Below are 24740 nucleotides of genomic sequence, written 5' to 3'. Positions count from 1 at the left end.
ACAGTCGAAAAATCCAGGATTTTTTCCACGACGCCAATAACACCAGGAGTATGTGGCAAGGCATACGGGCGATCACGGACTACAACTTACCCTCCCCCCCGGTGGGTGAGGTTGATGCTGACTTCCTAAATGGTCTAAATAACTTCTTTGGGCGGTTTGAGGCACTAAACAGCACTCCTGCAGTTAAAACTGTTCCCCACCAGGAAGAGGAGGCACTCTGCCTTGACTCAGCCGACGTGTGGAAGACTCTGAGCAGAGTCAACCCACGTAAGGCCCCAGGCCCCGACAACATACCTGGGCGGGTGTTCAAGGAATGTGCAGGTCAGCTGGCTGGTGTCATCACAGACATTTTTAACATCTCGCTGGACCAAGCCACAGTGCCAGTATGCTTCAAGGCTGCCTCCATCATTCCGGTGCCGAAGAAACCTCAAATCACCTCATTGAATGACTACAGACCTGTGGCACTGACTCCTATCATGATGAAGTGCTTCGAAAGGCTGCTCAAAGAACACATCGTCTCCAGACTCCCCCCAACATTCGACCCGTTCCAGTTTGCCTACCGGCAGAACCGCTCTACTGAGGATGCCATCTCCTCCGTTCTTCACCTGAGCCTGGCTCACCTGGAGGAGAGGAACACCCACGTGCGGTTGCTGTTCCTGGACTTCAGCTCAGCGTTTAACACCATCATTCCACAGCATCTGGTGGAAAAACTGGAACACCTGGGCTTCAGCACCCCCCTTCGAAACTGGCTGCTAGACTTCCTCACCAACAGACCTCAGTCAGTCCGGGTCGGACAGAACACCTCAGATGTCATCACCCTCAGCACAGGCTCCCCTCAGGGCTGCGTCCTGAGCCCCCTGCTGTTCACCCTGATGACACACGACTGCGCCCCCAGGTTCACCACCAATCACATCGTGAAGTTTGCAGACGACACAACGGTGGTGGGCCTCATCAGGGACAACAACGACCTGGACTACAGAGAGGAGGTGGAGCAGTTGGTGGGCTGGTGCAGAGACAATAGCCTGATCCTGAATGTGGAGAAGACGAAGGAGATCATCGTCGACTTCAGGAAGAACCAGCCTCACCACGCTCCACTGATCATCAACAGCTCAGCTGTGGAGGTGGTCAGCAGCACTAAATTCCTGGGAGTCCACATCACAGACGACCTCACCTGGACTGTGAACACCACAACACTGGTCAAGAGGGCACAGAAGCGCTTGTACTTCCTGCGGAGGATGAGGAGAGCCCACCTGCCCCCACCCATCATGAGGACGTTCTACCGAAGCACCATAGAGAGCATTCTGACAAGCTGTCTCTCGGTGTGGTGTGGAGGTTGCAGCGCCTCCGATTGGAAGAACCTGAGGAGAGTGGTGAGGACAGCAGAGAGGATCATCGGGGCTCCTCTTCCCTCCATTCAGGACTTGTCATCCCAGCGCTGCGTGTCCCGAGCCCGTAATATTATCAGTGACCCATCACACCCCCACCATGGACTGTTCTCCCTGCTGCCCTCTGGGAAGAGGTTTCGCAGCATCCGCTGCAGGTCCACCAGGTTCTGCAATAGTTTTTTCCCTGCTGTCGTCAGACTGTTGAACATTCAAACGTAGCATTCCTCTGCACACTTGTAAATACTGGTTTTGTCTCCTGCACTGTTTACATACTTTATCACTGCTGCACTTTGTACTTTATACTTATCTTATTTCATATTTTTATATAGAATGTCACTTTTTAACCAGCCGCAATACCACTGCATTGTTGAAAGCCGTATGCAACGTAATTTCGTTTTGTGTACACCCAGTGTTGACAAAATGACAATAAAGTTTGTCTAAGTCTAAGTCTATCGTCTATGGAGCTCTCTTCCATTTCCGTGGCTGGAAGTCCACGCCGCCCCACGCCTGTAAGTTTGTTTTGTTAAATAAAGAGCCGTTTACCAAACCCACGTCTTTCCTTGAACTTTGTTAACGCTACAATATAGTTATATAGTAGATCTGTGGAATAACGACGAGGCTGACGTCAGGGCGCACGCACGCGCGGCGTTGTTGACAAACGACGAGGAATTTGATCGATGGATTTAATGATTTAGAGTGCACAGATGGTTTGATAACATTATTGCTTAGATAATAGTTATTTGATATATAATTTATATATCGTTATATGGGCCTGTGGAATATTTTGAAGTGCAAGAGCCGTCAGCGGCGCGCACGCATTGTTGACAAAGGACGATTGATGGATTTAATGAATTGGAGTGACAGATGGTTTTATTAACGTGTTATTTATGTAATAGTTTTTTGAATAACTCTGAATTTTACGTCAGGGCCGTTCTCAGCTCTTAGTTTGTGTTTATGCCACGTTAGCATACCTATCGTTTAGCGGCCTGTTGTTGCTCGTTCATGACTGTTCTTGGTGTTGGATTTTGTCGAATAAATTGCCCCCCAAAATGCGACTTATACTCCGGAGCGACTTATATATGTTTTTTTTCACTTTTTTGGGCATTTTATGGCTGGTGCGACTTATACTCCGGTGCGACTTATAGTCCGAAAATTACGGTAGATCAAAATCTAAATAATTACAACAGTTTTGTGATGGCTTTGTCTTTATTAAACATATAAACGAATACAATAAACAGATACTTTCAAGTTTCAATTCAACGACTTGAGTTTGTTCTGAGGAACAAAATCGCCTCAACCAAGTCAGCCTTCATCGCGCCGCGCTGATCAGACATGATAAACTTGAGCCCGGAAAACAGGCGCTCTACGCTGACTTGGCTGATTGGCATTGCTGTTAGTGTCCGAGTCGCTGCCTTGAGGCCGGACGGATAACGATCAGCTGTAACAAATGGGCTCTCTTTCATTCGACCAAGTGCCAACATTGCCCCAATTTCTTCATCTATGTCGGGTGGCGAGGTGGCGGCCGACAAACGCTGGCGGCGCTCAATGCTGTCAAGTTATTTTTCAAACTCATCCTCCTCCGTCGATGTGGAGCCATCAACCTCGGCCTCCATCGACGGCCCCTCCAGGTGCTGGTGGGTACGAGACCGGATTCGCCTCACAACGGCACGGAGGCCATTCTTGGCGCGCTCCATCTGCTCTTCGCTGAGGAGAATGCGGTAACGCGCATCGACGAAGACGGCTGCCAGAAAAAAATCATTGTCGAAGAGCTTGTCCTCTCGTTGCTCCATTGAATTGGTGATTGGTGAAGCCAGAGGGGGCTGCTTGCGCAACGCTGCCTTCAAGGCCGACCACTCCTTGAGAAAGCTGCCGGGGGTGATTGAGGCCGACTGGAGCTTGACCGTGACATCGTATGGCATCTTGAGGATCGTGGCCAAGGTCTCAAGCTTCTTCCATTCTGACTCGTTAAGGAGAAGTTCCGGAGAAGCAGCCGCCAAGTCCTGGACATGCTCTCGTAGATGAAGGAGCCGTTTTGTCATGAGGTAGGTGCTTCCCCAACGGGTGGGCACATCGAAGACAGGCAGAAGACCTCCTCGACGACGGAGGACAGCAAGCAGATTGGGGGTCCGCAGTCTCTTCACCACCCGTCGGACTTTATCCAGTAGTTTCATAGCATGCTCCGCCTTCAATCCGTCACGAATTGCCAGTTGCAGCGTGTGAATAGCACAGCGCATGTGATGAATCATTCGAAAGTCGGCATCCTGAATCCCAGCGAACTTCTCAAGCTGGACCTCGTCGTCCAGATTGACGTCCCCCTCGTCCTCATCCATTTCGTTTTCAGTATCATCAGCATCTTCGTCGTCCTCATTGATGAGCCGCATGGCTTTGCTCATGGTCGCTGCGTTATCGACGACGATGGAGAGGACATGCAGGTCAAAATCCTTGATGACTGCGTTGATGACATTCTTGACCGCCTCACTGTCATGCCCCCCGTCGGTGTCCTTGATGGCAAGAGTCTTGATTTTAATCTCCCCGTCGCGGAAGTACTGGACGTTGATGCCCATGTAGTTCCGCATGAGCCTGGTGGCGGCGTCTGCCTTGATAAATACGCATTCCTGGCTCAGCTCCGACTTGATTTCCTCCTTCAACCTGTCGGCCTCAGCCACCACCATGTGGCGGACCTGATCTCTGTCTAGGCTGACAGAGAGCTGATTAGCAGCAGGCCCTAGCAGTGTCCGCATAGCCGACTGCTGGAATGTGACGAGCGAGAGGCCATCATGAACAATCAGAGAAGTGACCGCCTTTTGAAACTCCTCACGGTCCATCTTGTATTGGATCGTCTTGCGCGTCACTTTCGCTGTCACAAACCTGAGAAAAAAATAAAATCATTAGTGAAATGGCCAAAGTAATAATGTATCTGCAATTTTCGTTTTGAGTTTTGATCGATACATTTTTCATCATTTGTAAAAATGTAAAAAAAACATTTCAGACTATACTTACTTCATCATCGATGTCTGAGCCATCTGCGATGGACCAGGCGTCGCCGTCGTTTTCGGCTTTTTGTTCTCCTCTTCCACCTTTGGACAGATTTGAGTTTGAATTCATGAATTTTTGTTATGTTCGACTATAGTAATCTCAACACAGTATTATACCGGAAATCAATTGTAATCCATTTATCAAAAGCTTACCTTCGCGAATGCCTCTGGGTGCTTCCTCTTGAGATGGCGCTTCAGGTTGGCCTGCTGATTTACGCCAGCAGAACCCATCGATAACCGTGCATTACATGTATCGTTTACGATGCACACGGCCTTCTCTTCTTGCACATCAAAATACGTCCACACATGACTCTTTCTGGATGCCATGATTATCCGAGGGACAAAATAGCTAATTATATATGCAGAACGAACGCAACTGCTTTCACACTGGCTGGTTCGGCTTATATAGGATCCCTTGCTGAGAGCGCGGACGTAAAAGTGAGGCGACGTTCCAATTGGACGTCGGATCGCTAACATTTTCCCTGCCCTACCGGAGTTGTGCTAGTTCATAACGTAGCAGGGCTGTGGACAGTATTCCTACGCGCATTCTCAGCAGCATGATGAAAATAAAATTTAACGTATTTTTTTATTGTCGGACTCGGTGGACTCGGTCAAAATCAGCACCGAGTCCGAGTCCGGCAAAAAATGACCGAGTCCGACCGCGTCCGAGTCCCCGAGTCCGAGTCCACAGCCCTGATAACAGCGGCTCGGTGGCGCACTGGGTAGCACGTCCGCCTCACAGTTAGGAGAGTGCGGGTTCGATTCCACCTCCGGCCCTCCCTGTGTGGAGTTTGCATGTTCTCCCCGGGCCCGCGTGGGTTTTCTCCGGGCACTCCGGTTTCCTCCCACATCCCAAAAACATGCTTGGTAGGCCGATTGAGCACTCCAAATTGTCCCTAGGTGTGAGTGCGAGTGCGTATGGTTGTTTGTCTCTGTGTGCCCTGCGATTGGCTGGCAACCGGTTCAGGGTGTCCCCCGCCTACTGCCCGATGACAGCTGGGATAGGCTCCAGCACGCCCGCGACCCCCGTGGGGACTAAGCGGTACAGAAAATGGATGGATGGATGTTTGACTAACGTTTATGTTATATTACTATCTGAGAAAGATGGTAAGGCAAAACCAGGAGTTACTGTAGCTACTCTCTGTAACGTAAATTAGCCATGTGTAATCTCTGAAGCCAAAATTGACTGCATATAAACTGCTAATGACTCCTAACATCCTATCACATTTTAGGGCTTTTCACACTGCACGTTCTTAGCCCCGGGGCTATCCTTAGCCATTTTCAATATGAATTTATATTAAATAAGAACTTACCAAATGCGAACAAAGTCCATTGTTGTCAATAGAGCGGGGGCAATATTTCACTTCCTAGTTCCTGAGTTGGAGGAATGCCATTGGGAGACATCAAGTCACGTGACGTTACGGGTTTTGATTGGTTCTGCAGCAAGGACCCTTTTGCAGCAATGCCTGTTGCGTTTCGCAATCAAACATTGATTTTCATAAAACGATGACCAAAAAACAGCTCCCAACAATCAGAAATGTGTTAATATAAAATCTATGTAGGTCATATTAAAATATCACATCCTCCCTACAACTAGATCAATCATTTCACCAACGAAAGCCTCTAGCGAGCTTCGGACCGCCACCTAAGAGGGGTTCGGTGAATGCGCATATGAAACTAGTGGGGTTCGGTACCTCGAACAAGGTTAAGAACCACTGCACTAAAGCCTTAACAAGAAAATACATTGATTTACCTCTGAGTTATCGATTTTCAGGTTGTTCCCGTGGAGATGGCTTCACTTGTTTTGCAGTCTTTGGATGGCACTCAAAATGAAGTCATTATCGATGAAGAGGAAAACATGCAGCCCTCTCTCCTTAATCAAAAAGTCTGCATAAATGTTGTGTTGAAGGTGAGTTTAAATAACCTTTTTGACTGAAATCGGGTTCAAAATGTTAATGTTGATGGGCTTTCACTTGTAAAGGACTTTTCTACCTTCATGGTACTCATCGCTGTCCCTTCATTCCCCTACTGAGGGTGCAGCATCAGGACCAACTGGCGGTTCAGGACACTTTGACCTTATCACAAGGGCTGTGGAACGAGCCCACAACCTTTAGGTTGTGAGAGGACCACTCTATGTTTGTTCGATGCTGCTCCTAAATGTACTTTTTTTTTTTTTTTTTCTCAGGTTGCATATTTTGTGAAGTACAACAAGGCAGGCCAAATAGTCAATACTACAGTGCATCTGTTGCTTGGGAATTTTCATATAACACCATTTAGCCTGGAGCAGGAATTCTCTGTCAAATTCATTCAGGTATAATTTAAGCTCCAATTGTTTTTTTGTCGTAAAAGCCGTCTTTTGCAAAACGATACATTTTCCAGATTGCAATCTTATTGACTTGAGTTATAAATTAATTGCTTATCAGTAAATGGACCATTTACTCCATTGTGATTGCTAGATTGGGTCATACCAAAGACTATAAAAATGGGACCCATTGCCTCCCTGCTTGGCACTCAGCATTAAGGGTTGGAATTGGGGGGTTAGATCACCAAATGATTCCCGAGCGCGGCACCGCTGCTGCTCACTGCTCCCCTCTCCCCCAGGGGATGGATTAAAATCACACGGGGATGGGTTAAATGCAGAGGACAAATTTCACCACACCTAGATGTGTGTGTGACGATCATTGGGACTTTAACTTTAACTTTTAACTTTAACTTAAAGCATACACTCAAATACCGTATTGGCCCGAATATAAGACGACCTTGATTATAAGATGAACCCCTCATTTTCAAGATTCAAGTTTGAAAAAAGACTTTTTGAACACCAAATTTAATTTTTGTACAGAAAATAATTACAGTACATCTGAAACAAATGATTATAACAATATATTCGAGAGAAAAAGTATGTTATTTTGCCTCATCCAAATCATGCAAAAACTGCCTATCACATCTTAATATCTGAACATTTAAATATGTAAACTAAAGTGCAATCAGATTTGTAAATGAATGGCTTCTGGTTTTTGAAATGTAAATAAACCTACTGTTTCTGTTAGGGAGCCTGAGGACTGTATAGGGCAGGGGTCGGCAACCCGCGGCTCCAGAGCCGCATGCGGCTCTTTAGCACACCCCTAGCGGCTCCCTGGAGCCCTTGCAAAAATGCATGAAAATGGAAAAATATGTTGTTGTTTTTTTGTTTTTTAAATATGTTTTTTAGATGGTAATCATGACACAAACATTCTTATGCTGTAGAAAATGTACGTAGTTGTAAATATATTAAAAATACCGAATTTCAGAATGGCGCAAAATTGCGTCATAGCAAGCGACTGCACAGGCGAGTTGTAAACAAACAGGTGTGTGAGTGACGGGCCATGGATTCAAAAGGCAAAAAGAGAAAGATTGCAGATGAGAACAGAGGGTTTAAGAAAGAGTGGACTCAACTATTTGCTTTCATTGCCAATGCTGAAGGATTGCCTGAATGTTCGATTTGCATTGAGAAGTTGTCAAATATAACAAGAAGAGCAATTTGGAGCGACATTTTCAGCTAAGGCATGCTAAATTTGCTAACGATCACCAAGTTGGAACTGAGAGGAAAGGTGCAATATGAGGAACGAAAAAACTGTTTCAAGAAGTGAATTGCATCTCCAAACTCTACTACTGCGGCAAGTTTTGTTGCAGCCCGGGAAATAATAAAGCGCGGAAAACCATTCACCGATGGCGAGTACATGAAGGATTCATTCGTTAAAATATCAGAGTGCCTATTTCGGGACTTCAAAAACAAAACCGAGATCATTCAGAAAATTAAAGACATGCCTCTCTCTGCAAAAACAGTGAAGGAAATGGTAATTTGAATGGCAAACAATATCACCGATCAGCAAATCAAGGACATCGATTCAGCTCCAGCTTTCTCAATTGCCTGTGATGAGTCGTGTGATGTGACCGATATCGAACAGACAGCTCTGCTATGCAGTTACGTGAACTCTAATGGACCGCAAGAAGAGTCAAGATTCAAGAGTTTTTTATTCGCCATGTTTGAGCGTGCCAAACAAGGAATTTGACTTCGGTAAATCACAGCCTCTGTTCAACATTTAGGTGACTAACAACACTCAGGACATGTGAAAAATGGCAAATATTCTCTAACATCCCCTGATCTTAAACTCCCAAGAGGGCAAGGAAAAACTCAAAACTCCAGCTAGGGGAAATGAGAAACCTTGAGAAGAGACCATAGATGGGAAGGTCCCTTATCTAGGATGACCAGGCTGCAATGGATGCAGAGAGGACACATAGTACAAACAGTGTAGACAAATTCAAAAAAGGTGTGGAGAGCAGGATGTTATTGCACAGTAATGACTCTGAGACTCTAAGAGTGGTGTGAGTTCATCAGAGCAACAGCCTGGGGGAAGAAGCTGTCTCTGTGTCTGCTGGTTTTGGCGTACCGAGCTCTATAACGCCGTCCGGAGGGGAGTAGTTCAAACAGACTGCAACCTGGGTGAGAAGGGTTTGTAGAGATGTTCCTTGCACGTTTCCTGGTCCTGGACAGGTACAAGTCTTGGATAGATGGGAGGTTGATTCCAATTATCTTTTCTGCAGTCCTGATTGTCCGTTGCAGTCTGTGCTCGTCTTGTTTGGAGGCCGATCCAAACCAGACAGTGATGGAGGTGCAGAGGACAGACTGGATGATGGCAGTGTAGAAGGTCTTCGGAAGCTCTCGCGGCAGGTTGAACTTCTTGAGCTGTCTCAGGAAGTACAGCCTCTGCTGGGCCTTCTTCCGGACAGAGTCTATGTGGCCGGTCCATTTCAGGTCCCGAGAGATTGTGGTTCCCAGGAACTTGAAGGTGTCTGTGGAGAGAATAGTATTACTGCGGATAGTGAGGTGTAAAGGTGGTGAAGGGTCTCGCCTGAAGTCCACTGTCATCTCCACGGTCTTGAGCGGGTTCAGCTCCAGGTGGTTTTGGCTGCACCAGTGGACCAGCCGCTCCACCTCCTGTCTGTACGCAGTCTCATCACCGTCCTGGATCAGTCCGATGAGAGTGGTGTCGTCAGCATACTTCAGGAGCTTCACAGGAGAGTCACCTGAGGAGAAATCAAGAAGAAATTGATACCACTAAAAGGCCAGACATGGGGGGAGGACATCTGCGAGGCTGTGCTGCAGTGTTTATATGACAGAGATATACACTGGCCACCTGATTTCAGGCGGCGCACCGAGTATGAGAGTGTCGCTCGCAAAGGTTTGTGACTTTACGACAGAAAGCATTGGATCGAAATTTGCTTGCATTCCATTGCATATTGCACCAAGAGGCGCTGTGTGCGTAAACATTCCCACCAGAGCATATGGTGGTAATGAACCTTGTCATCCATATTTTGAACAAAATAATCGCAAAAGCATTAAACCACCGCCAGTTCCGTGAATTGCTAGATGAAGTTGACAGCGAATATGTCGATGTCCTGCTGCACAACAAAGTCCGCTGGCTATCCAGGGGCGACGTTTTGCGTCACTTTGTTGCTTTGTATTTCAAGATTCAAGAATTTTTATTGGCCATGTTTGAGCGTGCCAAACGAACTTCGGTTCATCACAGCCACTGTTCAACATTTAGGTGACTAACAACACTCAGGACATGTGTGAAAATTGACAAATATTCTCAAACATCCGATGATCTTAAACTTTTATTTGTAGCCTACTTAATTATTTTAATAGTAGGCATACAGCTCATGTATTGACAGTCTATGTTGCCTTATAAAAAGCTTTTAGATTTTTGCGGCTCCAGACAGGTATGTTTTTTTTTTAGGGTCAATATGGCTGTTTGAACATTTTGGGTTGCCGAGAAATATATATATACGTATATATACAGTGCCTTGCGAAAGTATTCGGCCCCCTTGAACCTTTCAACATTTCGCGACATTTCAGGCTTCAAACAAAGATATAAAAGTGGAACAAAATGTATTGGATAATTTAAACTTTTTTTTAACAAATAAAAAACTGAAAAGTGGGGCGTGCAATATTATTCGGCCCCCTTGCGCTAATACTTTGTAGCGCCACCTTTTGCTGCAATTACAGCTGCAAGTCGCTTGGGGTATGTCTCTATCAGTTTTGCACATCGAGAGACTGGAATTCTTGCCCATTCTTCCTTGCAAAACAGCTCGAGCTCAGTGAGGTTGGATGGAGAGTGTTTGTGAACAGCAGTCTTCAGCTCTTTCCACAGATTCTCGATTGGATTCAGGTCTGGACTTTGACTTGGCCATTCTAACACCTGGATACGTCTATTTGTTAACCATTCCATTGTAGATTTGGCTTTATGTTTTGGATCATTGTCCTGTTGGAAGATAAATCTCCGTCCCAGTCTCAGGTCTTTTGCAGACTCCAACAGGTTTTCTTCCAGAATGGTCCTGTATTTGGCTCCATCCATCTTCCCATCAATTTTAGCCATCTTCCCTGTCCCTGCTGAAGAAAAGCAGGCCCAAACCATGATGCTGCCACCACCATGTTTGACAGTGGGGATGGTGTGTTCAGGGTGATGAGCTGTGTTGCTTTTACGCCAAACATATCGTTTTGCATTGTGCCCATTTCAATATACAGTGCCTTGTGAAAGTATTCGGCCCCCTTGAACTTTTCAACATTTCGCCACATTTCAGGCTTCAAACATAAAGATATAAAATTTTAATTTTTTGTCAAGAATCAACAACAAGTGGGACACAATCATGAAGTGGAACGAAATTTATTGGATAATTTAAACTTTTTTAACAAATAAAAAACTGAAAAGCTTGGGAAATCTTTTTGAATCCAAATCCGGCTTTAAACTTCTCCACAACAGTATCTCGGACCTGCCTGGTGTGTTCCTTTGTCTTCATGGTTCTCTCTGCGCTTTAAACAGAACCCTGAGACTATCAAAGAGCAGGTGCATTTTACGGAGACTTGATTACACACAGGTGCATTCTATTTATCATCATCAGTCATTTAGGACAACATTGGATCATTCAAAGATCCTCACTGAACTTCTGGAGTGAGTTTGCTGCACTGAAAGTAAAGGGGCCGAAAAATATTGCACGCCCCACTTTTCAGTTTTTTATTTATTAAAAAAGTTTAAATTATCCAATAAATTTCGTTCCACTTCACGATTGTGTCCCACTTGTTGTTGATTCTTGACAAAAAATTAAAATTTTATATCTTTATGTTTGAAGCCTGAAATGTGGCGAAATGTTGAAAGGTTCAAGGGGGCCGAATACTTTCGCAAGGCACTGTATATACAAAGCTGTATATACGCATGGATGTGCCATCCTGGAGGAGTTGGACAATCTGCGCAACTTCAGGAGGGTTAAGAAATCGCCTCATGCTCCCAGTCGTGATAATGACTCTAGCTAAAGCCAACACGTGGAAAAACGGTTAAAAAAGATCAAGAGGGAGGAACTTGAAATGGCCTCCACCTGCAAAATCAGTCCTGTTTTGGGGACCATCTCGTTGTTGCCCCTCTAGTGCACCTGTTGTTAATTCCATCAACACCAATGTAGCTGAAACTGATTAACAACGCCCTCTGCCACGTACCTGACCAAAACCTTATCAGAAAAGTGTAATTGAATTCATGCCATACCCTGATAAAAAACTGTTCCTTTAATTTTTTTGAGCAGTGTATATTCATCCATCCATCCATCCATCTTCTGAACCGCTTCGTCCCCACGGGGGTCGCGGGTGTGCTGGAGCCTATCCAAGCCGTCATCGGGCAGTAGGCGGGGGACACCCTGAACCGGTTGCCAGCCAATCGCAGGGCACACAGAGACAAACAACCATCTGCACCCGCACTCACACCTAGGGACAATTTGGAGTCTTCAATCGGCCTATCAAACATGTTTTTGGGACGTGGGAGGAAACCGGAGTGCCCGGAGAAAACCCACGCGGGCCCGGGGAGAACATGCAAACTCCACACAGGGAGGGCCGGAGGTGGAATCGAACCCGCACCCTCCTAACTGTGAGGCGGACGTGCTACCCAGCGCGTCACCGAGCCGCCGTGTATATTCATATATATATATATACGTATATATATATATATATATGTATATATATATCCCGGATATATATGTCCCACCGGTAGGCATGTCATTGTGTTCCTGGCCTGCATGTATATACACGTATATATATATATATATACGTATATATATATATATACACGAGTGAAAGGGGGATGGAGCGCGAGATCGACAGGCGGATCGGTGCAGCGTCGGCAATAATGCGGACTCTGTACCGGTCCGTCGTGGTAAAGAGAGAGCTGAGCCAAAAGGCAAAGCTCTCAATTTACCGGTCGATTTACTCTCCTACCCTATGGTCACGAGCTATGGGTCGTGACCGAAAGAACGAGATCCCGGATACAAGCGGCCGAAATGAGTTTCCTCCGCAGGATGTCCGGGCTCTCCCTTAGAGATAAGGTGAGAAGCTCGGTCATCCGGGAGAGACTCGGAGTAGTGTCGCTGTTCCTCCACGTTGAGAGGAGCCAGATGAGGTGGCTCGGGCATCTCATCAGGATGCCTCCTGGACGCCTCCCTGGGGAGGTGTTCCGGGCATGTCCCACCGGTAGGCATGTCATTGTGTTCCTGGCCTGCATGAACAGGTCACGGTCCCCACTCCTGTAGGCCTCCTCCTTGGCTTTGCGCAGCATGCTGAAGTTTGGCGTAAACCTCGGTTAGTTGTTGTACGTGCAGCAGGTCTATATATACTATATACCGTAATTTCCGGATTATAAACCGCACCAGCTGAATTTAGGGGCAAATCTTGTTTTGTTCATATATAAGCTGCAAGTCTTTTAATGTTTAATTACCATTTTTAAGAGAATATGCACAAGGAATATTGTCACGAAAGAGATGGTTCTTTGGGGACGCATAACTTTTATTCACATAATTTTTATTGACAGAGATGAAGGAGCTCTGCAAACATACAAACATGTATACATCTCAGCGACAACCTTAATAAACTGCAGGGAACACTAGCAACACACAACAAATAACAAATAAAAAAGGACCACTTACAGGGGTAAAGTTGGCAATGTGATACAAGCTACACATATAGCTCCAGAGTCGACGTGACCAGGAAATAAAGAAAGAACAGGGTGATGCAACACGATGTCATCAACAATAGCCCAGTGCCCTCTAGTGACCGAAGGAAACCTCTACAGTGCATGAGCAACTCTAGTTCCTTCGTTAAGAGCCAAATCGACTGCCTTTAACTTAAAAGCGACATCACATGCATTTCTTTTGTCCCCATAATGAGGGTTTGTGTGTAAAAGCTTCCTTTCTTCAGAAATGAGTGTATTAGTCATCACAAAAATCACAAAATACGCCACACCGGACGACAAGCCGCAGTGTTCAAAGCTTGTGCAAAAGGTTGCGGCTTATAGTCCGGGAATTACGGTATATATATAAGTCACCATTAATAATGATCCTATTTTTGTGTCAATGCGTCATGCCAGTTTTGTTTGAGCTCCTTTCAGAAAAATGCGCTCTGGCTGCATAAAAATGGGGTTTTCACGTTTATATTTAGATATAATGTACAGTGGAATTCTCACTAATGGCTTGTTTTTGAATAGATGATTTTCATGCAGTACACTGATGTTTCTCGCAGGCACGGCAGAATGACTCATCTTTGACTTCCCCCAAAAAGTACTGAAAGCTTTTTGTCTTTTTTAAATTGACATCTAATTTTGTGTTATGCAAACAAAGTTTCTTTCATCTTGTACAATGCCAAAGAAGATGATACACTGCCAATCTTTTTATGATTCTGAATTATTAATCTATTAGTCAATTCATGTAATTAATTCATTAATTACAGTACAATTTACATTACTCAGCTTGTGAAACCGTACATTTTCTTGTAGTGTCTTTTCTTTTTATTTTGGTCCACACTTAATGAAAACTTTGAGGCCTCAAGGTCTCAGCTTCATTCCTTGATTAAAACCTGATCACAGTGTATTCTATTCTTTTGAGTTTAAAACAAAGGGTAATTTTTGCCCACCAGAACGTGTCCTGTTCGCGTATGTGCAGTGCAGGCTAAATGGTGTTGAAGGCACTGAAGAAGTCAAAGAACATGACCCTCAGTGTTCCCCGCCTCCTTCAGATAAGAGAGGGATTTTTGTAGCAAGTGGATGATGGCGTTTTCCACTCTGATGCTGGGCTGGTAGGCGAATTGCAGAGCTCAACAGTGGGCGTAGGATGAGCCTCTACATGTTCTTCATCAGATAAGAGGTCAGGCCCACAGGTCTGTGGTGATTGGGCTCCCTCGGGTGTGCAATCCTTGGCACTGGAACCACACAGAAAATCTTCCACAGTTCAAGGACCCTCTCCAGATTAAGGCTCAGGTTGAAGATATGCAGGACGACCTGACAGAGCTGGTCTGCACAGTCCCTGATCAATCTGGTGCCGATTCCACCTGGACCTGCTGCCTTCTTGATCTTTGTCTTTCTGAGCTGACACCTCACCATTTTAGCAGTGTGTTGAGGTGGACGTGTTGCTGAGTTGCGTCAGGAGATGGGGGCGGGAAAGTGCAGGTAGCTATGGTACTGCACCAGGAGAGGGAGGAGGCAGTTTAAGGTAGCTGGAGGAAAGGGGGGGGGGGGGGGTCGTTAACGACCAGAGTCAAATCTATTGAAAAACAGATTCAGGTTGTTAACCCACAACGGGTCAGCAGGAGCGCGAGCTCATCAATTGTCCTCAAGGTGGCCAGAGCTTTTATTCATGTTTCTCCAGACTTCTCAGACTTTGTTTTGTTGGAGCTGTTCTTCCATCTTCCTCCTAAAGCTTTCTTTGCCTTTCTGGAGCTTGTATTTCAGATTCTTCTGCACTCTTCTCACTTCCTCCATATCTCCAGATAAGAAACCCCTCTTCTCATTCAGCAAGGCCTTGAGTTCTGGGGTCATCCACGGTTTGTTGTTGGAGAAGCACCGTACCTTCTTAGTTGGCACAGAAGTTGATATCGTCCGTGATGCAGTAGGTGAGGGCATCAATGTCCTCACCGTGAGGCCTTCAGAGTTCCTGCCAGTCTATGCATTTAAAACAGACCATTTTCAAGACCTCACTGCAGTCCTCAGACTACAGCCTTATCACCTTTTTGGTGTGGGAGGGGTTCCTCTTAACCATAGGGGGGTGTAGATCGGGTGAAGAAGACCAGGTCCGAGTGGCCAAGCGGCTGGAGGGGTGATGAGCTGCAAGCCTCCTTTATGATGGCAAGCAACAAGTCCAGAGTTTTATTGTCCCTTGTGTGACAGTCAACATACTGGGTGAAGTTAGGGAGAGTGTAGGAAGTAAGGCATGGTTGAAATCTCTAGAGATGATAATGAGGGCCTGTGGATGTACTGTCTGTAACTGGGAGACGGTAGTGTGATTGTCCTCACAGGCTGCCGTAGTGTTGGCCAAGGGTGGGATGTAAACAGTTAGCACAATGACGTGAAAACTCCCGGGCCGGGTGGTATGGCCAAACGCTAACCTCTAGCAGTTCAATGTCTATGTTACAGCGCTGCTCCTTCACAGTGATGTGTCCTGGTTGACACCATCTCTCTTTGATGTACATCGCCAGTCCTTCACCTTTCTACTTACCAGTTTCCCTCGCGCTCTGATCCACTCTCACCAGTTGAAAGCCATCCAAATTTATGACGGAGTCTGGTGTGGTCTGTGAGACAAGTCGCAGGATGCTGCTCTGCTGGTAGTCCCACTGCAGTCTGGTTAGCACCATCAGCTCTTCCATCTTGTAGAGCAAAGATCTTATATTATCAATGACAATGCTCGGTGCTTCACTCCAGCTCTGCATCACCTTCTTTGATGCCATATTTCCTTCGGAATCTCAGGCTGCTCTTGGAGTACTCTCCTGTTGCACAGCGTTAGCAGCTGATCTCCAGTGTAAACAATGCTGTGGCTCATGGGTTCGCCAAGTGAGGCAGTGAAAAGTCCCAGAAAGAGTAGAAGAAAGTGCCACCACGCTTACGAAACTTTACAGATACATGGTGGGTTAGATATCTATGGAAACACGACCCAGAGAGTCAGGGAAAAAAATAACTTAAAAACAAAGAGAAATGCACGAAAACAAGAAAAACTTGGGAGCTGTGGTAACGCTGCCTACCGTGGCATCATCTTGAATTAAAATTAAGAAGTAGTAGCAGCAGAAGAGGAAGCAGCAGAACAACAAACAGTTGAAGTGGTAGTATGAGCACCAGAAGTAGGAGTAGAAGGGCTACCAGCTTCAAGACAGGGCTTGAAGGTAATAAATCACTGTTGAATTTTGTTTCTTGATTTGTGTTAAAGGCATATTATACAGGATAAATTTTTTGTTGATTTATGGTGGCGCCATATGGACAAAGATCGGGAGGGTTTTGCATGAAGTTGACCACATTTCCCATGAGTGCCAGGCAGTGTCATGAAATCCTGAGCTCTCGCTCACCTGCAGTTGTACTGAATTTTTTGTTTCCATGAGTGGCTGTGTGAAGTATGAATAGCACTGAGGTGGGAAATGTGTAAACAATACTGTGTATTGATGTAAAAAATAATCGTTTATTTTTGGTTTTGTACCGTATTGCTGACGAGTTTAGAGCCCCTTGACACAAATAGACAGAGGTGGGCAATCAGTTTCCCTGGGCATCCTATTTTTCGGATGAACTCAGAAAAAAGTTATCCGTTTCTGCTTGTATTCGCCTAACTGAAGACGGGGGGACGCGTGAGACATTTCTCCAAGGACAGCATCGCCTACAAGATCACGATTGACACACATCCAAGGAGGAAGGTGTCAGCCCAATGTTAGATATTGTCCCAGTTCTTTATCTTTAATGCTTGCTATGCTAATCGTAATTACCAGGAGGCTACCTTCTTAGTTTAAGTATTTAATGTATGCCAGAAAGATTGATACACAGCTGTGGAGCCTTCTCTGCGAGATTGCGGAGGAAGGTCTAGCCCCCACCTCCAAGGTTCCTATTCTTATACTACTCTTGGCCACTCTCCTGCAAGGGGGCACCTCTGCCTAGCTTGTGTGATTATGTGTGGCCTTGCAGTCTTAACCGAGATCAACTCCTACCTATGTGCAAAGAGTGTCAGACAGAAAGGAAAGCCAGTGAAAGCAAGAGAAGGGTCACAGCAAGATAACAGCATAGCTCAAGATACAATCACATGTGCCAAAGAGTAGGTATTGTGACAGCTTGTGACTGAGGGTAGAAGTTTCCAGAGGAGGAATGCAGGAGCGAGAGTGTCTGTCACCTGCGGAATGGAGCTGGGCGACTAAATGCAGCTTGGACGAGGGTTTATTGAAGGGAAAAGGGTGGTGGAGGAGAGGATGAGGGGAACAAACAGGCCGGAGGACATAGCAGGACTAACAGGGAGGCAAACAGGCAGGAAAAAACTGGCAAACAGGAAACCAGGGAGAACTGACTAACAGGACGATCCGACAGGGAGTGACACACAGACAGAACTTAATTACAAGACTGGTAACAAGGGGCAGGTGACGGCGATTACAATGATTACGGATAGACACGGGCGGGGAAGGGCTAGTGCGCAGACGCAGGGCAGAGACGCAAACTGACACCATGACAACAAACAATGTGACACAAGACTACGAGGGGGAGGAGGCGTGGATGAGTTCCAAAAATGTGTAAACAGCTGATATTTGTTGGTCTTGAAAACATCTGAAAATTGTAGACGTATTTGTGAGAATAATTTGGAGACAAATACTCTCCACATAGGAGGCACGGTGGTTGACTGGTTAACGTGTCACCTCACAGTGCAGAGCTTGTGGGTTTGATTCCGGGTTTGGCCTTCCTGTGCGGAGTTCTCCCCATGCCTGTGTGGGTTTCCTGAATGGTAAATCGATTGGCCACTTTCAATTGCCCGTAGGTGTGAGTGTCTGTGTGCCCTGCCGGTTCAGGGGAGTCCCCCGCCTACTGCCTAGTCAGCTGGGACACGCCTGTAACCTTCGTGAGGAAAAGTAGTTAAAAAATGGATTGGTGGATACTCTCCCTATACTCTTAAAGTCCGTCTGAGTTGAACAAAATAAGGTTCACAGAAAAGTAAAGCCTTTGTTTTATTTTTTTCTTCTATTTTTTTCAAATTATCAGTTTTATCTGCCACTGCTTGTCGCAGACACACTTATTACAAACCGGATTCGGTTGAAGTTGGGAAATTGTGTAAAATGTAAATAAAAACAAAATACAACATTTTGAAAATCCTTCTCAACCCATATTCAATTGAATACACTACAAAGACAACATATTTAATGTTCAAACTGATAAACTTAATTGTTTTTTGCCAAATAATAATTAACTTTCATGGCTGCAACACGTCCAGTAGAAGTTGGGAAAGGTGGCAAAAAATACTGAGAAAGCTGAGAAAAGCTCATCAAACACCTATTTGGAACATCCCACATGTGATCAGGCTAATTGGGAACAGGTGGGTACCATGACTGGGTACAAAAGGAGTCTCCCCAAACATGCTCAGTCATTCACAAGCAAGGATGGGGCGAGGTTCACCACTTTGTTCACAACTGCGTGAGAAAATGGTTGAACAGTTTAAGAACAACATTTCTCAAAGGAAAATTGCAAGGAATTTAGAGATTTCAACATCTACGGTCCATAATATCATCAAAAGGTTCAGAGAATCTGGTGAAATCACTGCACGTAAGCGCCACGGCCGGAAACCAAGACTGAATGACTGTGACCTTCGATCCCTCAGACGGCACTGCCTTAAAAACCGACGTGTGTAAAGGATCTCACCAAATGGGCTCAGGAAAACTTCAGAAAACCACTGTCAGTAAATACAGTTCGTCACTACATCAGTAAGTGCGGGTTAAAACTCTACCATGCAAAGCAAAAGCCGTTTATGAACAACATCCAGAAACGCCGCCGGGTTCTCTGGGCGCGAGCTCATGTAAAATGGACTGATGCACAATGGAAAAGTGTTTTGTGGTCTGATGAGTCCACTTTTCAAATCGTTTTTGGAAACACTGGACGTCGTGTCCTCCGGACCAAAGAAGAAGCGGACTATCCGGACTGTTATCAACGCAAAGTTCAAAAGCCAGCATCTGTGATGGTATGTGGGTGCATTAGTTCCCATTGCATGGGTGACTTACATTTCTGTGAAGGCAACATAAATACTGAACAGTACATACAGATTTTGGAGCGACATATGCTGCCATCCAAGCGACGTCTTTTTCATGGATGCCGCTGCTTATTTCAGCAAGATAATGCCAAGCCACATTCTGCACGTGTTACAACAGCGCGGCTTCGAAGTAAAAGAGTCCAGGTTCTCCCCTGGCCCGCTTGCAGTCCAGACCTGTCTCCCATTGAAAATGTGTTTATTATTTGAAAAATAAAATAATGTTTATGAGTTTGAGCATTAAATATGTTGTCTTTGTAGTGTATTCAATTGAATATAGGTTGAAAAGGATTTTCAAATCATTGTATTTTGTTTTTATATACTACATTTTACACAATTTCCCAACTTCAACCAAATCCGGTTTGTGCAATAGAATATTTTGCAAATATTACTTGAGTCACTGGCAATATTTACGTCATACGAAGAAAACAGAATGCACATTCACAAAAATACTAAATCTACTGATAAGAGCCTAAATCAAAGGGAGACTAAAGCGCCTCATCTGAAATTGTTAAAACATTTCTGGACTCCATGTATGCATGCATTAAACTTTTTTCATTATTATCAATTTCATTATTATCAATTATTATTGATATTTTCTTAAATTTGCGGCTCGGTGGTGCACTGGGTAGCACGTCCGCCTCACAGTTAGGAGGGTGCGGGTTCGATTCCACCTCCGGCCCTCCCTGTGTGGAGTTTGCATGTTATCCCCGGGCCCACGTGGGTTTTCTCCGGGCACTCCGGTTTCCTCCCACATCCCAAAAACATGCTTGGTAGGCCGATTGAGGACTCCAAATTGTCCCTAGGTGTGAGTGCGAGTGCAAATGGTTGTTTGTCTCTGTGTGCCCTGCGATTGGCTGGCAGGGTGTCCCCCGCCTACTGCCTGATGACGGCTGGGAGAGGCTCCAGCACTCCCGCGACCCTCGTGGGGACTAAGCGCTTCAGAAAATGGATGGATGGATTTTCTTAAATTTATTATACCCATTCGTGTTAAGGGGAACTTCAACTCATAGTTGGACATATACTTAGTGTTGCACATCACAAATAGAAGCAGATTATCTCATGCAGGCATTCAAGTAGAGATTCACAGTAAGAGGTGCACAGAAACACTATTGCACCACTTGAACTGCGGTGGCAGGAACAAAACCTTGCAATGGTCACCAGCATTATCTGCATTTTGTACTGGTATATTACAGATATTGATTTAAATTTGCAACTGTTTTGTGTCATCTAATAGGAGATTAAGAATGCGCCATTCCAGAACAGTGGAAATCCAGGTCATATCGTCGGGCTTCCTATTTTGTCCGGGCAAGAAATTGCTGAATATCCTTTATTTACGAATGGTATAATTATCATTAGCAATGACTTTTTCAATTTCTTTGAATTCTGATGTCCTTAACAGTTGTTCTTACAGGAATGGTGTTAAACGTCAACCCTGAAGACACACTGTCTCTTCTCCAGAGTTCTGCAAATCACGACTGTATGAACAGTCTTCATAATCGTTCTCCTGTGTTGTTTGGTGCGGACTCAATATCTGGGTGCACATTAAGGCATGACCTTCTCAGCACAAACCCCAAAAAAATAATTCTATTGAAAAGATGCATACAGTATGTGATTGGATGTATTCTGTCTTTTGCAGACTGGAAGATGTAGCCAACTGCTCTCTTGTTTCCCACATCATTCTTGATGTTCTGCGAGGACAAACCAGCCGCCAATATGTTGCTACTTTTGGAAACTCTGCATTACAAAATCCCCTTGACTGGGTGCCCATCAAGCACAACTATAATCACAGGGTAAGCACGGTTTGAACATTGATTCCTCCAGATTTCCGCAGACCGAGCAACATGGCTAAACAGGACTGATCTCGTCAGTCTCTGGAAAAAAACAGTTGGTAACTTCTGCGTATTACAGTACATTGACTTTTGGACACATAAAACAACTCATTGCAACGTAAAAAACGCATTACCTGGACCTTTTTTGATGGAGCACATATACTAATTAGTGTGAAGGCGAAGGCCTTCACACTCATGTTATTCTACACCATTTACTTTATTAGTGTGAAGGTAAAGACTTTCACACTATTGTTATTCCTGTCCTTTATTAGTTTGATGGTGAAGGCCTTCACACTTGTTATTCCTGTCCTTTATTAGTGTGAAGGTGAAGACCTTCACACTATTGTTATTCCTGTCCTTTATTATTAGTGTGAAGGTGAAGACCTTCACACTATTGTTATTCCTGTCCTTTATTATTATTATTAGTGTGAAGGTGAAGACCTTCAGACTATTGTTATTCCTGTCCTTTATTAGTGTGAAGGTGAAGACCTTCACACTATTGTTATTCCTGTCCTTTATTATTATTGTGTGAAGGTGATGCCCTTCCCATTGTTATTCTACACCATTCACTTTATTATTATTATTAGTGTGAAGGTGAAGACCTTCACACTACTGTTATTCCTGTCCTTTATTATTATTAGTGTGAAGGTCTTCACCTTCACACTAATGTTATTCCTGTCCTTTATTATTATTAGTGTGAAGGTGAAGACCTTCACACTATTGTTATTCCTGTCCTTTATTATTATTAGTGTGAAGGTGAAGACCTTCACACTATTGTTATTCCTGTCCTTTATTAGTGTGAAGGTGAAGACCTTGACATTGTTATTCTACTTTATTATTGTTATTCTACTTTATTATTGTGTGAAGGCCTTCGCCTTCACACAATAATTTCGTTTTTCTACCAATTCAACCCATTCCAACTTTCAATTGAAATTCCAAATTTGAAATTCGACCAAATTCTCCAAAATTTCGTTTTTCTACTCTTTCTACATTTTTCAACCGATTCAACCCATTCCAACTTTCAATTGTAATTCCAAATTTTCAAATTTGAAATTAGACCAAATTCTCCCAAATTTCGTTTTCTACTCTAATTTCTACATTTTTCAACCGATTCAACCCATTCCAACGTTCAATTGTATTTCCAAATTTTCAAATTTGAAATTCGACCAAATTCTCCAAAATTTCGTTTTTCTACTCTAATTTCTACATTTTTCAACCTATTCCAACTTTCAATTGTAATTCCACATTTTCAAATTTGAAATTCGACCAAATTCTCCAAAATTTCGTTTTTCTACTCTAATTTCTACATTTTTCAACCGATTCAACCCATTCCAACTTTCAATTGTAATTCCAAATTTTCAAATTTGAAATTCGACCAAATTCTCAAAAATTTCGTTTTTCTACTCTAATTTCTACATTTTTCAACCGATTCAACCCATTCCAACTTTCAATCGTAATTCCACATTTTCAAATTTGAAATTCGACCAAATTCTCCAAAGTTTAGTTTTTCTACTCTAATTTCTACATTTTTCAACCGATTCAACCCATTCCAACTATAAATTGTAATTCCAAATTTTCAAATTTGAAATTCGACCAAATTTCAACTGTTCATCTTTTTTCTACCTATTCCACAACTTCCCACTTACCAAAAATTCAAAATTTTCAAATTTTAAATTCAACCGAATTCTCCAAAATTTCGTTTTTCTACTCTAATTTCTACATTTCTCTACCGATTCAACCCATTCCAACTTTCAACTGTTCATCTTTTGCCTACCTATTCCACAACTTCCCACTTACCAAAAATACCAAATTTTCAAATTTGAAATTCAAAAAAATTCTCCAAAACTTAGCTTTTCAACTCTAATTTCTACATTTTTTAACCGATTCAACCCATTCCAACTTTCAACTGTTCATCTTTTCCCTACCTTTTCCACAACTTCCCACTTACCAAAAATTCAAAATTTTCAAATTTTAAATTCACGCTAAATTCTCCAAAATTCCGTTTTTCCCTTCTAATTTCTGCATTTTTCCACCGATTCAACCCGTTCCAACTTTCAACTGTTCATCTTTTGCCTACCTATGCCACAACATTTAGCACATTCAAATCACATTCGGAAAGATTCTCGACATTCCAAATTCAAACATTTCACGTTTTCACGTCTATAATATCCGCAAAATTTCACAAAATTTCGTTTTTCACCTGTAAATTATACATTTTTCAACCGATTCAACTCGTTCCAACTTTCAACTGTTCATCTTTTGCCTACCTATTCCACAACTTCCCAATTACCAAAAATTCAAAATTTTCAATTTTGAAATTCACACCCAATTCTCCAAAATCTCTTTTTTCAACTCTAATTTCAAAATTTTTCAACCGATTCAACCCATTCCAACTTTCAACTGTTCATCTTTTGCTTACCTATTCTACAACTTCCCACTTACCGAAAATTCAAAATTTTCAATTTTGAAATTCTTGACAAATTCTCCAAAATTTGGTTTATCCCTTCTAATTTCCCCTCCACCCCCAATTCCTCTATGCTTACCCACGTCACCCCTTCACCCCCACTTCAACAGTGTGGCGGCCATCTTGGCTTGACCCAGAAGTGCCCCAAAATGAACACGAAGTGAACCGGAAGTGCCCCAAAACTAACAGGAAGGGCCCCAAAATGAACAGGAAGTGACCCAATATGAACAGGAAGTGAATCGGAAGTGCCCAAAAATGAACAGGAAGTGAACCGGAAGACCCAAATCAAACCGGAAGTGACCTACATCAAACCGGAAGTGACCCAAATAAACCGGAAGTGACCTTTTTAAACCGGAAGTGACCCAAAATGAACCGGAAGTGACCTCAGCTAAACCAGAAGTGCCCTAAATTAAACCGGAAGTGACCAAAATCAAACCGGGAGTGCCCCAAATCAAACCAGAAGTCCCCCAAATCAAACCGGAAGTGACCTAAATGAAACTGGAAGTGACCTCTTAATACCGGAAGTGACCCCAAATAAACCGGAAGTGCCCTAAATTAAACCAGAAGTTCCCCAAATGAACTGGAAGTGACCTTATTTCAACAAGAAGTGCCCTCAATGGCTAAATTTGCTCTAACTTTTACCATTTTTTGACCGATTCAACCCGTTTCAACAATTGAACCCCAAAAGTGAACCTCCTGAACCCGTACATTTTGTCTGAACCCATATATTTCGTTTCATTCCAAATTACAAAAATGTTTGGCGCAATTATTTTTTTTAATTCCCATTCATTCACTATGAGGCATTCACCATTTGCTCTAACTTCTACGTTTTTTAAACGATTCAACCCGTTTCAACTTTCAACTGTTCATCTTTTTCCTACCTATTCCACAACTTTCCACTTACCAAGAATTCCAAATTTTCAATTTT

The 24740-nt window shown here is 43.9% G+C and overlaps 1 protein-coding gene across 8 annotated transcripts in view; it reads left to right on the top strand.

Annotated features, from left to right (window-relative positions):
• The window catches only part of tctn1 (tectonic family member 1), a 1200810-nt gene that overhangs the window by 121369 nt on the left and 1054701 nt on the right, over positions 1–24740 (top strand). For 5 of the 8 annotated variants that reach the window (XM_037262831.1, XM_037262834.1, XM_037262829.1 and 2 more), the window contains 5 exons: positions 6195–6329; positions 6606–6731; positions 20754–20859; positions 20931–21066; positions 21156–21309. In XM_037262831.1, the coding sequence (XP_037118726.1) occupies positions 6195–6329; positions 6606–6731; positions 20754–20859; positions 20931–21066; positions 21156–21309 (657 nt within the window). Of the gene's footprint in view, positions 1–6194; positions 6330–6605; positions 6732–20753; positions 20860–20928; positions 21067–21155; positions 21310–24740 lie in introns of all 8 variants that reach the window. The other 3 variants (XM_037262830.1, XM_037262832.1, XM_037262835.1) reach the window with 3 other exon arrangements.

Source organism: Syngnathus acus, chromosome 10, assembly GCF_901709675.1.
Source record: "Syngnathus acus chromosome 10, fSynAcu1.2, whole genome shotgun sequence".
Taxonomy (NCBI): Eukaryota; Metazoa; Chordata; class Actinopteri; order Syngnathiformes; family Syngnathidae; genus Syngnathus; species Syngnathus acus.
This window is presented reverse-complemented; position numbering and strand designations above follow the sequence as displayed.